This window comes from Momordica charantia, assembly GCF_013281855.1.
Source record: "Momordica charantia cultivar OHB3-1 chromosome 7 unlocalized genomic scaffold, Mcharantia_2.0 BLBB01000007.1, whole genome shotgun sequence".
Lineage (NCBI taxonomy): Eukaryota > Viridiplantae > Streptophyta > Magnoliopsida > Cucurbitales > Cucurbitaceae > Momordica > Momordica charantia.
Genome location: NW_028275165.1, coordinates 18,316,042 through 18,331,725, shown reverse-complemented (window position 1 = coordinate 18,331,725; position 15,684 = coordinate 18,316,042). Strand labels below are relative to the sequence as shown.

At 34.9% G+C, this 15,684-nt stretch overlaps 2 protein-coding genes across 3 annotated transcripts; both read left to right on the top strand.

Moving 5' to 3' along the window:
* Positions 1-2,495: 2,495 nt before the first annotated feature.
* LOC111009715 (casein kinase 1-like protein 10) lies at positions 2,496-8,092 on the top strand. The gene is made up of 14 exons (XM_022282905.2): positions 2,496-3,298; positions 3,414-3,454; positions 3,788-3,857; positions 3,964-4,112; positions 4,195-4,290; positions 4,829-4,899; positions 5,108-5,169; positions 5,260-5,323; positions 5,416-5,500; positions 5,758-5,884; positions 6,049-6,122; positions 6,242-6,302; positions 6,607-6,731; positions 7,398-8,092. Exons 1-14 carry the CDS (start codon positions 3,223-3,225, stop codon positions 7,677-7,679), a joined length of 1,383 nt encoding a protein of 460 aa, XP_022138597.1. The 5' UTR covers positions 2,496-3,222; the 3' UTR covers positions 7,680-8,092.
* A 1,359-nt stretch (positions 8,093-9,451) lies between these two features.
* On the top strand, positions 9,452-15,191 carry LOC111009717 (putative serine/threonine protein phosphatase 2A regulatory subunit B''delta). Of its 2 annotated transcripts, XM_022282907.2 has the most exons (13): positions 9,452-10,029; positions 10,303-10,527; positions 10,659-10,764; positions 10,854-10,953; positions 11,216-11,321; positions 11,506-11,596; positions 12,091-12,232; positions 12,606-12,753; positions 12,856-12,965; positions 13,379-13,535; positions 13,640-13,765; positions 13,872-14,020; positions 14,765-15,191. In XM_022282907.2, the coding sequence occupies exons 1-12, from the start codon at positions 9,877-9,879 to the stop codon at positions 14,010-14,012; spliced, it is 1,605 nt and encodes a 534-aa protein (XP_022138599.1). In that variant the 5' UTR covers positions 9,452-9,876; the 3' UTR covers positions 14,013-14,020; positions 14,765-15,191. The 2 variants fall into 2 exon arrangements, with proteins under 2 accessions (XP_022138599.1, XP_087982331.1); XM_088126205.1 differs by lacking the exon at positions 10,303-10,527.
* Positions 15,192-15,684: the final 493 nt, after the last annotated feature.

The window sequence follows — 15,684 nt, the reverse complement described above, 5'->3', positions numbered from 1 at the left end:
GGAAAATCAAAAGATTCATCAACTTTTATCATTTCTAACATTAATGGCTCTATCCACTTACCTAAACGGATTGAGAAGTATACATTTATATAGAAAATACAGTATTGAGTAAATGAAGACTTATACATACGTAAATACATTATTGATCGTCCGGAACTTTGTAAAAGTCAAGCCGACCAGTCTAGATCTCAACGACCAATCATCGTAAGGAACGAATCGAGGATCACAATGTCACTTGTCACTATCTTTAACCCACTTTTTCCACGGCTGTCGTTAGCTCGTGTTGTGAGATGTTTGGTCAAGTCCTATAACAAATGAAACCTTCATTTTTTGTACGTTGAAGTTTTCGAGACGAATATAATCGCCCTCGAAGCGATGTTGAAGACCTGAAATTTACAAATAGAAGGGTTTGCCTTACTTTTCAGGTATATAGAACTATTATTACTACATAAATCAGATTTAGACTTACTTGAGCGTCAGAGTCTTTTCTCTCTTTATCCAGGTTACATACGTTCATTAGCCACATGAATTCGAACTTTGCATAATTGGTCAATTTTGTGATCAAACAATATTATGAATTATAAAAGTGTATGATTTGAGAAGTAAAATTTAGTTGTCTAAATTTAAAGTTAGCATGCTTATTATATAAAATACACGAGGGTTCACACTCTATAATGACCACTTATGTTGTCCCGTGAAATTAGATACAAGCTCAGGTATGAAATATAACTTCATAAAGGTCAGAATGAGGCTGAACCGGTGGGATTTATTAGAAAATTGGCCGCTTGGATGTGGATGTGGCTTATAACGATTCACAATCTTGTACATTAATTGGGTTGGTGATAAAAAAATCTGAGAAGGAAAAATTATAGCAGTTAAGAATTAAAAAAAATGTAAATATTTATTGTGAATTTTACTATATGCAAATCCTTCAAAATTGATAATAGCTTAAATTTGCGACTAGTTCAAGAGATCTGGACGAGAGAGAAGTAAACTTTATCGGAAGAGCTCGTTTGGTAACGTTTTTGTTTCTTTTTTATTGTTCTCGCTTCTCATTTTTTATATGTTTGGTAACTCATGTTCCTAACACTTGAGAAATATTTTAAAAAATTGGCTAAATTTTGGAAATTACAGAAAATAATTTGGTTATTCCCGTTTTCGTTTCGAGGTGAGTTTAGCTTAAATAACATATTTTGTGCATTGTGTTTTTTAGAATTAAACTTCATGGTGCTCAAAATCCGACGAATCGATCCAGGTCGTCTTACTAATGGGATGCCCTAATACGTTACAAAATTTAGCTTTAGCTAATGATCCAAGCAGAGTAATAATAGGAACTAGTGTATCGAGTTTCTTCGTAGCATTATCTATTAGAAATGAATTTTCTAGCATCTGACTCCATACCACTGAAGGATTTAGTCGCACACTTGAAATATAGCCCAAAAAGTCAAGAGAACGCTTGGATAATTGGTTTATATAGATCCTTTCTGGTTGTGACCACACATAAAAATGACATTGCCATAAATTGACAAGGTAATATTTCCACTTATTCATCAGAAGTGGCGTATCTTTTGAAACCAGAATAGATTTTCCTTGATATCTAACATAAACTCCTTGACGAGCTCAACTATTCAGGTTCAATTCCCATCACAGGTTGTTGTATTAAAAAAAACTAAAAATAAAAATTATAAACAAAATATCACGAAATGACCTAAATTACTTCAATTCGCTTGAACGATTCCAAAAACTATACGTCGAAGTGGTTCCTTCTTGGGCGTGTTATCCATTTTAATTCAAAGCTAACACTTTTTATATTTGAAATTCAAGAAATTTACTATTTAAGTTTGATCTATACCATTGAATTTTTGTCAACCATTGTAGTTGGCTAAGTAGATATTGAATAGTAAGTGGTTTTGGGAGAGTATCTTTTTTTTAGTATAACAAATACGTGGATTTTCCGCTTCAAATAAAAACGTAGATGTTATATCTATAATGTAAAAAATCTCACATATTTACAGATAACAAAACATTTTAAAATGTAGCTTAATATGAGAATAATTCGATCCTAAAATTATATTAAGTTTAAATCTCTGAAACCTTACTAAGAGAAATAATTCAACCAAGATTTTGATTGAAAGTATTTATCATGGATTAAATCCTTGCCAGAAAAAATAAGTCAAGCCTTTCATTATCCAAAATTTAATTTCTTTAATATATTATTGACCTATAGGCTAGAGTTCATTGGTCCATTTTACAATTATCTTTTTAGGAAAAAAAAAAGCTTGTTCAGGGGAGAACTGATTTAAACTCGAATGAATTTCGACAAATTTTTTTAGAGTAACGTTTTTCTCCAACTATATAAAAAATTATTAGAATTTCTTATTGATAAAATCAATTATCAGAAAGAATTAATGATCTTCATTAAATATAAAATTTTATTATTATTATTATTATTATTATATCATATTATCATCCAGCTTTTGGCCATCAATTATCATTCAGCGTACTTTCTCATCTATTTTGCTTCGTATTCTCGGCTCCTCTTTCCCTCCCTTTCCCCTTCAATCACATCTCTCAAAATACCTTTCCTTTCGTCTGAGCTTTCTACAAAAATCAACCCCCTCATCGCCTCAAATCTGTTCTCAAATTCTTTTACAAATCTTCTTATATATATTTTTAGTTCATTTTTTTGATTCCTTGCCGTGAGCATCGCAAGGATTGGATTCTTTTCATCTTCAAAGTTCAATCATCTCCTCCATATTTTCCCCCCTACACTAATCTCTGCAGTCTGACAATTTCGATTTGAAGATCCTTTTCTTTATCCTTGTGTGCATTTTTTGGGGAAATACATTATCCCACCCTCCCCCAAAAGACAGAAGAGCTTTTTTGTTCGTTTTGGGGCTTGGGGTTTTTGCTCACTGACTATCTTCTGTTTGTTAGATTCTTCATTCTGTACCATATTCTGGGCTTTTAAGTGTGGTTTTGAAGTATTTTTGGCGGTGTGGAGTTGGATTTTTTAGCTTTTAGTTTATTTTTTTCCGAAGCTTGGAAGTTTTTCTTCATCGTCGCGTTTAATTCGAAGTACTTGGATCTGGGATGCGCTTGGAGATTGAAATCCTTAGGAATTTGCGGATTGGCAGTTGAACTATTTCTAAAAAGGTAATATTTTGGATTGCTGGTTCTGCTGGATTGGGTTTTGAACTGTAATTCGATTCTAGCAACATCATGGAGCATGTAATTGGTGGAAAGTTTAAGCTGGGCCGGAAGATTGGAAGCGGATCCTTCGGTGAACTGTATTTGGGTATGCAATTTAGTCTCCTTTGAGATGGGATTTTCAATGTGTCTATGTTCTTGTCAATTATTTTGAGAAGAAGATTATGCTGGTGTTGATATCGGCTTGGTACGGATTGTTGTAGGTACTAATGTGCAAACAGAGGAGGAAGTGGCTGTTAAGCTGGTATGTGAATGATCTTCACATTCCTTTCTATACTTTGTGCAGAACTTTAGGAAGAAAATATGAGTTTGTTAGTTTAGTTTTATCTACTCAATCGTTCATTGTAATTTATAATTTGTCTATTAGTATTTAGAACTTAATTGCAATTTTATTTAACTTTTTAAGATTGCAATAATGGAATTTTTTTGAACTTTTCATCAATGATATGATATTATGAGTCTTCTCCCTCCATGAGAGTTTGCTAGTGTTCTTGGGATGGTGGGAATTTGTTTCAATCTTACCAAAACCTGTTCTAAATTTTCAATACTCAATAATGATATATTTTTTTTCTTGCAGGAATCTGTGAAAACCAAGCATCCTCAGCTTCACTATGAGTCAAAACTCTACATGCTTCTCCAAGGAGGAAGTGGGTTTCTCTTGTTTCTTGCTTCCCTGATGAGTTTGATATTGATTTTATTATTGTTTTAGTTTACAACCCATGTGTGTAACTAATATATCATTCATTTGGATAGCTGGTATTCCTCATCTCAGATGGTTTGGAGTTGAGGGTGAGTATAATGTCATGGTTATTGACCTCCTTGGGCCAAGCCTTGAAGATCTGTTCAACTACTGTAGTCGGAAACTGTCCTTGAAATCGGTTTTAATGCTTGCCGATCAGTTAGTAAGTATGAATTAATTGGAAGAAGGTTCTGTTTAAAATGGTTACCACTTACCCCATTTATTCTCTTCATTTGTTCCTTTAGATAAATCGAGTTGAGTACATGCACTCACGGGGTTTCCTTCATCGCGACATTAAGCCCGACAACTTTCTAATGGGACTGGGGCGGAAGGCTAACCAGGTATTTAGTATTGTGTATCTCATCTGGGCATGCCTATTTTTCTTTTATACACTTCACATCAATTGATTGCATCTGAACCTTCAGATCATAGAGCAGCATTTATTCTTGAAAAAGATGTGCCGGCCATGTGTTTTGGTCGGTAATATTTAAAAGATAAGTGACGATATATATACATAAAAAAGATCACAGCCAGAAGGATGCCTCATTTAAGAGATGCTATATACTCAATATCATTGATGAAAAGTTTAAAAAGTCGCCAATTACAACCTAACTGTAGTTATTATATACATAGAGCTTTTAATTTTCTTCTTGATCGATAAAGCTAGATAGAAGACAGCTAAACACATGAATTCTTGCGGTTTGAGATGCTAGAATTTTAGATAATGTAAAGAATATTGTCATTGTAAATTTTTTTCTCCTGTTATGTTTTGGCTGTGTGAATGCGGGTGTATGTGGGCATTGGAAAATTGTTTTATTGAGCTAGTGCATGATGATGTTTGCCTAAGTATTGCCTATTGGCTCATTATTTGTCGAACAGGTATATATTATTGATTATGGTCTCGCAAAAAAGTATCGGGATCTTCAAACACACAAGCATATACCGTACAGGTATTTTAAGTGCAAAGTAAAAAGTCGGGGCAATGATACTGTTGGCTCATTTTCATTGTAAACGTAATTAGTTTCTTGGTTATGTGAAAGTGCAGTTCGCTAGCATTGTTGATCAGTATAATGTTTTCTTCCATAAGAACGATAAAGAAGTAATGTAAAAACTCCCTTGAATGAACAATGAACCTATTTTTTTCTTTTTTCTTGGCAGAGAAAATAAGAATCTCACAGGAACCGCTCGCTATGCGAGTATTAATACTCACCTTGGAGTTGGTCAGTCAACTTTTGACTCTTGAATTCATCCATTATAAATTTAAATTCATCGAAACTTATCCAATATATATATATTTTGTTTGATTGCAGAGCAAAGCAGAAGGGATGATCTTGAATCTCTTGGCTACGTGCTTATGTATTTTCTCAGGGGAAGGTTTGATGCTTGTTTTGTATACAGTCTAATCTTCTTGTCTTTTTAACCCAGTCCAAAATTTAACTTTGTTTTTCTTTAACTTGTTATTTCAGCCTTCCCTGGCAGGGTCTGAAAGCAGGGACTAAAAAGCAAAAATATGATAAGATTAGTGAAAAGAAAATGGTCACTCCAATCGAGGTATTTCTACATCTTTTACATAAGCCTTGGAAGAGAAACATAATAAACCACCGTGGTTTAATCTAGTGGTCAAATGAGTGAACTGTAAATGCGTAGCCTGATTTCTTCTCAAAGGAAATATATGGATAATTTATAACGGGAAACAATTGTTGGTTTTGTATGGAAACCTGATTCCTTATCTGCTACTTTGTTTGGTAATATTGATGAGCTTCGAATATTTAGACTTGCTACATTAAGGGGCTACCTTGTTTTTTTAGGTACTCTGTAAATCTTATCCAACAGAATTCACATCATACTTCCACTATTGCCGATCTCTAAGATTTGAAGACAAACCAGATTATTCTTATTTGAAGAGGCTTTTCCGCGATCTTTTCATTAGAGAAGGTTAGTTCTAAGTCTGAGTACCTACTCGAACTACTGCAGTAACAGTCAAAAGACCTTATTTAATAGATATGACTACTAATATGCATATTGAAGCATTCTTTCTCCATTTTCTTATTAAAGTTTTATAAACTTGTCGTTGGGCATGACAATTGTAATTGTTACAGGTTACCAATTTGACTACGTGTTCGACTGGACTGTATTGAAATACCCACAGACTGGCTCGAGTTCTAGAACACGAGTAAGTACTTGAAAAGAGAAAAAAAGAAGGAACTATATCTATTTACCTTGACGGTCAGTTTTATCTTCTTTTTTTTTTGTTCTTATTCCTGTTTCTTTCCATGATTTTGTCATCAATAGGCCACTGGGAAAGCAGCTGTAAACCCTGGACCATCTGCAGAACGAGTGGAGAGGCCTTTAGGTATGGAAGTTTGTTTTAAAGCTCACATAGTTTCACTTGCATTGGCCACTAATGTGAATTCTCAGATAGAATAGTTTTTAAGTTCAACTGCTGGGGAACATCTGGTTAGTTGCTGTTTTTTTCTTTTTTTGTTTAACTTCAGTGGTCTTTTAGCATTTGGGTCTCTAACAGGGGTGTCGTGTTGGTTCAGTTTTGGGCAAAGGCTCTTTATTGCTTAACTTGATTGTCTTTATGTTCCCATGATCTTTTTCCCTAAATCTCAAGTGAATTGAAATTATTTATTCTCTTTTAATATGTCAATTAGTGGGACAAGATATCCGAGATAGATTCTCGGGTGCGGTAGAGGCTTTTGCTAGAAGGAATTGCTCTGGGCATGGTCTACACAGTGATCACTCCAGACACAGATCTGTGCCTTCTTCCAAGGATGTGGTGAGTTATAATTTACAATAAAAAATTTCAGCTAAATTACAAATTTGACTCAGGCATAGGTTCAATTTGGTCCCTACGATTTTAAAAGTTCCAATTTAGTCCCATGGTTCGGGCTTAGTCTTAAGTCAGGTAATCTTAAAGTTTCAAGTTGGTGCCTTATTCCTATGGTTTTGTTTCTATTTTACTGTGTCCTAAACCCGAATAAACTAAACATTGTTACTCAAATAGAAAACTTCCATGTGAAAAAATTCATCAATGTGGTGACGGTAGGAACAATTTGTATAGGGGCTAAATTGAAGCCTATGGAGACTAAATTGGAACATTTAAGATTATAGAGAACTAAATTGAAACTTTTGGAAAAACTAAATTCTTTGCTTTTGGAAAAACTAAATTTTTTGAACAAAGAACCAGAGCTAAATTAAAACTTTTAAAAATCAATAAAGACCAGATTGAAACTAAGCCTAAACCATAGGGACTAAATCTATACTTTTAGAACCATAGAGAATAAATTAAAACTTTTCTCAAACCTCTAAGTTGTAATATAATCTAAAAGATCACATGTTAGAATCATTCGCCTAACTGTTTGTTATCTGGTAATAGTTTTTACCGACTAGAGCTCGAATACTTCAATTTATAGTAATTTCTTTTCCTCTTCCAATGTTGCAGCAACCAGATTCAGAAAGAGCTCGGAGTTCTTCTCGGCAAGGCAGTGCTTCTAAGAGGCCTGTATTGTCAAGCAGCCGGCCCAGCTCCTCTGGGGAGCCAAGCGAACTCCGGTCAAGCCAACTTTTATCAAGCAGCAGTCGTCTCTCTGCTTCTACTCAAAGGATTCAACCCGGGACCGAGTCAAAATCATCCTTTCTCCGTTCTTCAGCGACAAAAGGCAGCCGTGATGATGCACTTCGAAGCTTTGAATTATTATCAATTGGCACTGGAAAGAAGAAATAAAAACTTGATCATCAGGTGAGGAAGTACAAGCATTCTCTGTAGTTCCTGTTGGATTTCATCAATATGGTTACAATTTTAACATCTGTAATGATGTCTTCGTATTCATCGTCGGATTCCAACCCCGCCCCGGTATGTATATGTGCCTCTTCAGGGGTTCATATGATTACTTACAAACCTTTTTAGATTCATCAAACAGAGAGATTAACAAAAGCTCTCGGGAAATTGTATCATTTGAGGCGGCAGTAACTGTAATAAATTACCCCTCTCGAATTCGTTCTTTCATGGAAAAGAGCTTCGACATGAACCCGAAAGAGGTATACACCCCTGTGGCCTTAGCTGATGATGCAAAGGGATGGAGACGATTCCAGCTGATCTTTTTGGATGAATAGAAAGAAAAGTTAGCTTTAACTTTCTGTCCTGATTTTCCTGTCTGCTGTTACTGTTATCCTATAAAAACCTGATTTAAATGGTGGCTCTAATGAAAGAAAAAGAGAAATAGTTGCCTTATTGATCACAGCAAGAAGAAATTGAATGACATAACATATGAACAATTTTATGGTGTGTTTGTTCTATTTGAGAAAATGAACTCTCACCGAAATAATCATACGATTCAAATAATTTGAACAAAATTCTCACTTTAATCTCTATAGTTTAGCAATACTAACTTGTAGTTAATTAAATGTTAAAAAGATAATTTTTTTTCAAAGAGTGGGAGGTCAAGTGTTTGAATCGCATAGGAAATAGGAAAAAGAACTTGTAGATAGATATATATTTTTTTAGTTCAACAAATGTGAAATAGGGACTTGAATGAGAATTTGTTGAATAATTAATGATTTGTTGAGATGTCGCTTCACTTCGAGTCTCTCTCGATATGGTCTCCTACCACTTTTCTTTCTCCCTCTATAATAAAAAAGTTGTAGTTTTTTTTTATAGCAAAATACTTGTTTGCTGACATGAGCATGATTCAATAGGTCAAATTTTTATATTTTGTTCAAACAAAAAAACCTCAGCCCTTCTAGTCATATTTCTAGGTATCAAAAACTCATATGGGAGATCGAACGAGAGAAGAAGTATATGTCAATTATTAAACTATGTTTATGTTGGTTAAATTTAACTATCTTTCTTGTTAAATGAATATTCTTTTTAATGAGAGTTTAACCATTACATGGAACTTTATCATAGAAAATTTACTTTTAATTTATAATTTCTAAGAATAAAAATAAATGAGGAATCGTGGAAACCTGATCCTAACGATTTTTTCATGGGGAATCTCTTCCCTAATCTACAAAATTTCGTGAGGACATGAAATTAAATAGGGTGGCGACAATGACGCCTCCTGTCCAAACATTTCTAACAATGACAAGACTTATCCAACACAAAAATGAAAGATTTTTAAAGTATATAGTTTAGATAGACACAACTTTAAATTATAAAGATAAAAGACACACAACTAAAAATAAAATAAAAAAATTTATAATTTAACTTTTACAATATTACAATTAAAAAAGTATGAATTTAAATCTACAATCTTTTTAATAGGATATTTTGATTTTTTTTTTTGAGAAGATAATTTTGAATTTAAATCTACACTACAATCTTTAAAAAGGGATATTAAACTTCGTATTAATTACAAATAAAATTTTACAAGAAAGAAAAATTATTGGGGCGGGGCCCAAGCCAACGCCGGCGATTCGACGATTACTGCTTCGTCGATCAAAATCAACGGCTCCTGTTCCATTAAAAGAAATGACTAGCAGTTACATCCGTACGATTGCCCATTTTGCTGGACCTCGCAGCGAACTACAGTTCTTCTGCAGTTACAGTCGGGTAGGAGCCGGCGAAGCTTTTTCAATTTTCCCTTTGAATCCAAAAACCCTCATTTTCTCTCAGAATAAACCCTCCATTGAATTTGAATTCCCTCTCTACTTCCACATGCAGCTCCGTCGCTCTCATTCCTCAGCGATCGTTTCGTTTCAGAGCTTCTAATTTAGCGGAAACCGTCGTTGTTTGGTTCCAAGTTTTGTTGATTTCCAGTTGCTGCTGCATCGTTTGTTCTTTGGAGATCTCGTTCAAGTGTTTCTCACTGGAGTGAGAGTAGAGTGTCGAGTTCATGAAGATTGGGAATTAGGTTTTCGTTTGGTGGTGATTTGAATTTGAAGTTCGTATGAGAGTTAGATAGAGTGATTTTAGCGCGGTGATGGATACGGAGGCTGAAGGTGACGTAGAGTTGCTGTTGGATACTGAGATGTTGCAGCTTCCGGATGTGTCGCCGTTTGTTCTGAAATCCAATCCCTATGTCGTTGAGGAGCTGTTTTCGCAGTGGCTTTCGCTTCCCGAGACTGGCCGACTGGTACTTCGATTCATCTTTATGCTTCTCTTTGTATAAAGTCAGTAAATCGATATAACTTGAGTGTTCTGTACTTCGAAATTCATGATTTAAGTTCTTTCTGGCTTCCTACAAAAGCGAAGGAAAAAACTAGTCTATTATGGTTGCCACTGAGTGCGTTTAGGGATTCCTTCTGCCGAAATTTTCGTATTGTGTAATAATTTGTACTGTAAACGTTCATCTCGATTCCCGCCTCTTCTGAAGACCCTTTTTCCCCAAATTATATTTTGGACTCAGGTAAATTCTTTGATTGCTGATGCGAAGTCTGGTGCTTCTTTGAATGTTGGCGGGCACTCTACTGTAAATTCTCTACCTTCCATGTTTCCTGGTGGCAGTACACCTCCACTCTCACCACGCAGTGCCTCTGGCTCCCCACGTACTGTGAAACAGAGGGTTAGCCCTTCTTCGTTAGGCTCTCCACTTAAATTGGTTAGTGAGCCAACAACAGAGGCTATACCACAGGTATAAAGGAAACAGTAGATTGCTCGTTACGTAGTAGTTTAAGTATGCAGGGTTTATACTTGACTACAAAAAGTTTCGTTAGAGATGTTACCGGTTGACAGGGCCTCATGAGTCTTATAAATTGTTTGCAGTTCTATTTTACGAGTGGCCGTCCACCACTGAATGCCATGACAGAAGATTTTCTATCTAAAGTGAATCAATTTTTTTTGTCTCGCTTGGATGGAGTGCAAATAAAGGGTGCGTTTATGTTCTTTTCTTGCTAGTTCCTGTGGTTCTTTTTGTTCGTTTTTTGAGGAATCGTATTTCATTTTCCTTTTCCATTGCAGATTTTAAATTTGTCACGAAGGTGATCTGCAAGTTACCCTCATTTCTCTCTGCTGCTCTCTTTAGGAAGATTGACATAAACTGCAATGGAAAAGTATCAAGGTATGCATTTTAGAATGCAAGTATAAATATGTAGATATGAATTTAAAAATGAAAGTAATTCAGGTAAGCACATAGGCACATAGGGGCTCCTCCCACTGTATTCCTTTGGATACTTTTCTTTGTTTCCACATTTGTTGAATAATTTGATTGATGTTTGGAATATGTGCAACATGGGAATATCAATTAAATCCTGATGAATGACCAGTATTTGTTTTATTGACGTTTTTAGAAGTCCATAATGACTTTGTTGCTCATTTTATAGAGAACAGGTCATTGATTATTGGATTACAAGCAACATGTTGACGAGGGATTTAGCAACCCAAGTATACACTATTCTCAAGGAACCAGAGCGGAACTACCTTGTTCAGGTTTGTTTTCTATCAAAAGATGAATATTTGTGCTTAGAATTCAACGTTGGTGTGTGTGTGTAATTTTTTATTATAGCTTGGCTGAGTTCTTTTCTATGAGAAAATAATCACAGGGAAAACTGTCTTTTATGCTCAATTCTGGATATTTTTTTCCCTCAAAATAAAAGTCTGTATCTTCAATCAGGATGATTTCAAACCTGTTCTACAAGAACTTTTGGCAACTCACCCAGGGTTGGAATTTTTGCAAAGTACACCAGAATTCCAGGAAAGATACGGTGAGCAGGTTACCTTGATGTGTTATCAGGAACTAATTTTGTAGATATGTTGGTTCTTTATACATTGGTGACCTCAATCACATTGTTGCTTTTACTAATATAATCTAATGATGATCCCATCATGTCAATTTGTCGATACTCGATAGAATATACCTAGTGAAGTTTTAGTGAAGCTGCCATACTTTCAACCTAAACAAGCCTAATAACTGCTAATTGCTCAAGTGATTGATTTAAAATTTATTTAATCAATTGAAAATATTCAAACCTATTTTCTAAAGTTTTTTTTTTTTTTTTTTCAAACTCATGAATTTTTCACTTACTTCCTATGGTTAACTTAATTGTTTAATGGCTTGATCTAATAAATTTTAGACCACTTGTTTTTCTTTTTTTTTGTTTGTTGTTCAAAATTACATGCTAGTCTTATCTTCATATGGATCTAATGTCTTGCAATGTGAAACTGATTCTGCGTGTACTTTCTCTTACAAATGGAACAGCTGAAACAGTCATATACAGGATATTTTACTATATTAACAGATCCGGTAACAGTCGTATTACCCTCAGGGAGTTGAAGCGTGGGAACTTAATTGCTGCAATGCAGCATGTGGATGAGGAAGAAGATATCAACAAAGTCCTAAAGTATGCTCACATGTTGACAATGCTCAGTTTTCTTAGAGGAAATCAGAATGCTATCTATAGGAGGCAGATATTTTGATACGCACCCGCTTTCTAAGTGTGCTTGAATAATCACAGATATTTGCTCTCCCCAAGGGAAATTGAACATGATAAAAGACTCTCTTTGTTTATCAGTTAATCTTCTATCGAGGAGATGGTGAATTACTTTTTGGTCATTTTATGAAGAACTGAGGATTATTTTATTATATTATTTTTACTTTAATCCTTTTGAAAAAATAGTCTACATGCTATTTTTCTATATATGCTGAAAAAGTCTGTTTTTCATGTTTGGATTTAAATCTTTTGTTGTCACAATTATTGTCCTTTTGTGGTTTAGGTACTTCTCATACGAACACTTCTATGTGATATATTGCAAATTTTGGGAGCTTGACAATGATCACGATTTTCTTATTGACAAAGAGAATATCATCAAGTATGGTAACCATGCTCTAACTTTTCGGATTGTTGATAGAATCTTTTCTCAGGTTTGAATTTTTCCCCTTGGATTACTCATCCATTGTCTGGTTTTGCTTTAGCTTTACTCTTAGGCCGACAAGCTTTTTATTTGCTGAATCTTTTGCTCTCAGGTTCCAAGAAAATTTACTAGTAATATTGAAGAGAAGATGGGATATGAAGACTTTGTTTACTTCATTTTGGCTGAAGAGGATAAATCATCTGAACCTAGTCTTGAGTACTGGTATATTTTACTCTGTTGTGCCTGGAGGTCGTTTCAATTGTGTAAACTGATTAACTTCTCTAGTTTAATGCATTGGTCTTTGAATTCTTAACGTAATATGTTATACAACAATATTTTAAAAATATTCCTATACCTCAAATGCAAGAAAGGTAGAACACCAGACTTGGATCGAATTATCAACTGCAAGATCAAATGTCATGAAGTTGTCTAATTATCCTTGTGGTGTATTTTCACTAGAAATTTTAGTTGCAGCCTCTCGTCAATTTAGATCCTTGTCTACGTTCCTTTGTAATTTTTCAGATCTTTTCCCAATCTCAATTGGAATGTAGTGGAGGTCTTTATCTTTCTCACTAGGGGGAGTAACATAAACAGAAAAAAGGATGTTATGTGATCTTTTAGATTGATTTTTCTAGGTTCAAATGCATTGATCTGGATGGAAATGGAGTGCTTACGAGGAATGAATTGAAGTTTTTTTTTGAAGAGCAGTTGCATCGAATGGAGTGTATGACTCAGGAACCAGTGCTTTTTGAGGACATATTGTGCCAGATTTTTGATATGATTGGACCAGAGGTCATTTCATTTCCTTGTCCTAGTTATTGCTCCACCTTTTGTGACCTTCATCGACTTGTTTCATCTGAGAATATTATTTTTGTTGATGTATCTTTCATTTATAGAACGAGGAATGCATATCCTTACGAGATATCAAAGGCTGCAAACTAGCTGGAAATGTTTTCAACATCCTTTTCAATCTCAACAAGTTCGTTGCCTTTGAAAGTCGTGACCCATTTCTAATACGTCAGGTAAATGTGAAGTTTGTACCTGAATTTTCAGGCACACATGGATTTGGACTTCAATTGTGTTGTGCTTTTAAGTGCTGATGACAAGATTAATGTTCTATGTCGTCAGGAACATGAGGATCCAACTTTGACTGAATGGGATCGATTCGCACATAGAGAATATATTCGTCTTTCCATGGAAGAAGATGTTGAAAATGCTTCAAATGCAAGTGGAGATGTCTGGGATGATCCACATGAGGCTCCTTTTTGACATAATGGGTAATCTCTTGCTCCTCCATTCCTCTTCTTGTGTTTTTTATTTTATTTTGTTTTTATTTTTATTTTATTTAAATTTTAGATGTGGAATATGCTCCCAATTGAAACTGGAGTTGTCTGAGTGGACTTATTGTAAACCTCCTCCAGCTCAAAAGGCAAAGGAGTTCCAAAAAAATAAAGTGAATATAACTCCTAGGGGGACAAACGCTAAACCTCACACATCTCAAACTGAAGACATTTCCCTTAGAAAGTTCTCTTGGGCCCGTTTACTTAAAGCTCAATCCCGCGACCCATACTCACCCATAGGTTTCCCTTTCAAGAAGAAGCCTCGAAAGCCATTCAGCTAGCACAGAGATCTTTTTGTTCATGATGAGGTGCCTATGCCACCTAGCTGAATGGAGTGTGATGCAACCTTCCAATTAATTAGATGAACTTCCTTTTCCATGTGATGACCCTTTGAAAGAAAATCCCTAAGAAGTTCTCAATAATCTTGGTCACTTTCCTGGGGATATTGAACATGGAAAGGTAAATAGATGGAAAAATAGACCGAGCACCTTGATAAAAGTGAGCCTACACATCTGGATAAAAGAGAGTAATTCCTTTTACAAATTCTAGCCTTATTCCTTTCCATCAGGATTGATCAAAATGCCTTAAACTTCGCTTGCTTGCTACAGCTACGAGCGTGTGAGAGCGTCTGGTTTGTGTCCTCATGTATTAGCTTCTCATTTTGTGGGATTTTAAATGCAGGTGATGTTGAACACAGAAAAAGTACTTGCTTGATCGAATTATTGGACGATAGACGAGAGATGTCCTTCGCATCACTGCAAAAGGTTGGATGCACGAGAAGTGTACATTAAATGAAGTTCCCCAGCAGGCTATATAAGTCTGGCCAAGTGAGACTAAATTCAATGCTTTACATATTTCCATGATATCCTTTTGCCGTTCCTCTGCTCAATTTTTGATTTGCAGCAACAGCTCATATCTCTCACTTTGTCGTTGTTCGAGTTACTGTTGTATTTTACATCGTATAAGCTTTTACAGATTGAATTTGATGTCGTTTTGTTAGATTCGCAGCCCAAATAGCACACCTGAAATTGTATGTCAAATTGTCGATCACAATGTTCCACCCGAAATCAATTGTATAGAAACGACACTCACCCCTTCCTGTGGCCAAGTCTGTTGAGTTCTTTGTAATTGCATTGTCTCTTAGATAAATTCTTCAGATATTGCTTGAATTTGCAGCCAGCTAAACCTCCAGATTGTTCCAAATCACAGGCTTTATTGGTGCCAGAGGCATATGCTCTTAAGATTGTGGGTTTGAATCTCCACTTCAACATGCTCTACTAAAAAAATGGGTGCCAAATTTTCATGGGAAAAAAGGTTGTCATCGTTTAAGATTATTAAGTCTTAAGTCTTAATTAAAGTCTTAAGTCTTAATTAACTAGTTCTAACTGTATTTTGAAGGTTTATTTAAAAGAGTGGTGTTAATTGAGAATAAACTTGAGAGGTAAGAAATTAACAATACTAAAAGGAAGAAAATAACCTTTTTGTTTTTTTTTTTGGAAAGGAGAGAAATTTTGAAAGACAATTTTTCTGACTTTCTCTGAAATCTGTGTCATAAATGGTATAAAATAAGGCTCCACGTAAATAGTATAAAATAAATATGT